This window comes from Eimeria mitis, genomic scaffold (genome assembly GCF_000499745.2).
Source record: "Eimeria mitis Houghton genomic scaffold, Emh_scaff1769, whole genome shotgun sequence".
NCBI classification, from domain to species: Eukaryota; Apicomplexa; class Conoidasida; order Eucoccidiorida; family Eimeriidae; genus Eimeria; species Eimeria mitis.
In genome coordinates, this window is record NW_013570086.1 from 433 (window position 1) to 1,700 (window position 1,268).

Genomic DNA, 1,268 nt, shown 5'->3' on the forward strand with positions numbered 1-1,268 from the left:
TCTTTCTTTATCTCTTTCTGTCTCTGTCTCTCTTTCTTTCTGTCTCTCTTTCTTTCTGTCTCTTTCTCTCTTTCTCTATCTTTCTATCTTTCTCTCCATTTGTCTCTCTTTCTGTCTCTTTCTGTCTCCTTCTGTCTCTTTCTGTCTCTGCTTCTCTCTGTCTCTGTCTCTGTCTCTCTTTCCTTCTGTCTCTGTTTCTTTCTTTCTCTGTCTCTATCTATATTTGTTTCTGTCTCCTCTGTCTCTCTTTCTTTCTGTCTCTGTCTCTGTCTCTCTTTCTTTCTGTCTCTGTCTCTCTATATATTTTTTTCTTTCTTTATCTGTTTCTCTTTCTTTCTGTCTCTGTCTCTTTCTCTCTTTCTTTCTGTCTCTCTTTCTTTCTGTCTCTCTTTCTTTGTCTCTCTCTTTGTTTCTATCTGTCTCTGTCTCTTTCTTTTTTTTTATATATATCTACCTCTGTCTCTTTCTCTTTTTCTGTTTCTCTTTATTTGTATATCTCTCTCTTTCTCTCTATCTCTTTCTTTTTTTTATATATCTATCTCTGTCTCTGTCTCTTTTTTTTCTATCTATCTTTCTTTCTGTCTCTCTTTCTCTCTGTATCTGTCTCTTTTTTTTTATATATCTATCTATCTCTATCTCTTTCTTTTTTTCTGTTTCTCTGTTTTTCTCTCTTTTTCTTTGTCTCTCTATCTCTATAATAATTTCTGTATCTCCATTTACAAATCTTAAACAAAAACGAGGGTTTAGGGTTTAGGGTTTAGGGTTTAGGTTTTGTCTCTGCTCAAGGGCAGGAGCCACCCGGCCTCTGTCTGTACACATCTAGGGTTTAGGGTTTAGGGTTTAGGAGGGTTTAGGGTTTATATTGTTTTTTTTGCTCTATCAATAACCCCTTTATACTCATGCATTCCTTCTTTATATAAAGCAAGGGTTTAGGGTTTAGGGTTTAGGAGGGTTTAGGGTTTAGGAGGGTTTAGGGTTTATTATATTCTTTTTTTAGCTCTATCTAAAACCCCTTTATATTCATGCATTCCTTCTTTATAAATAGATACTTCTTCTTCTCTTATTATAAACAAATCACAAAAAGAAGGAAACACAGACAACCACTCTCTTGCTGCTGCTATCTGCTGCTGCAGCTCCCCCTGCTGCTGCTGCTGCTGCTGCTGCTGCTGCTGCTGCTGCCGCTGTTGTTGCTGCTCCCGCTGCTGCTGCTGCTGCTGCTGCTGCTGCTTCTGTTGCTGCTGCTGCTGCTGCTTCTGTTGCTGCTGCTG

General features: G+C 38.2%; 1 protein-coding gene across 1 annotated transcript in view; it reads right to left on the reverse strand.

Moving 5' to 3' along the window:
* Window positions 1-1,074: 1,074 nt before the first annotated feature.
* The window catches only part of EMH_0043230 (uncharacterized protein), a gene marked incomplete at both ends in the record, with an annotated part of 3,547 nt that continues 3,353 nt past the window's right edge, over window positions 1,075-1,268 (reverse strand). The window contains one exon of the mRNA XM_013495825.1: window positions 1,075-1,250. Coding sequence (XP_013351279.1) covers window positions 1,075-1,250 — 176 coding nt within the window. The remainder of the gene's footprint in view (window positions 1,251-1,268) is intronic.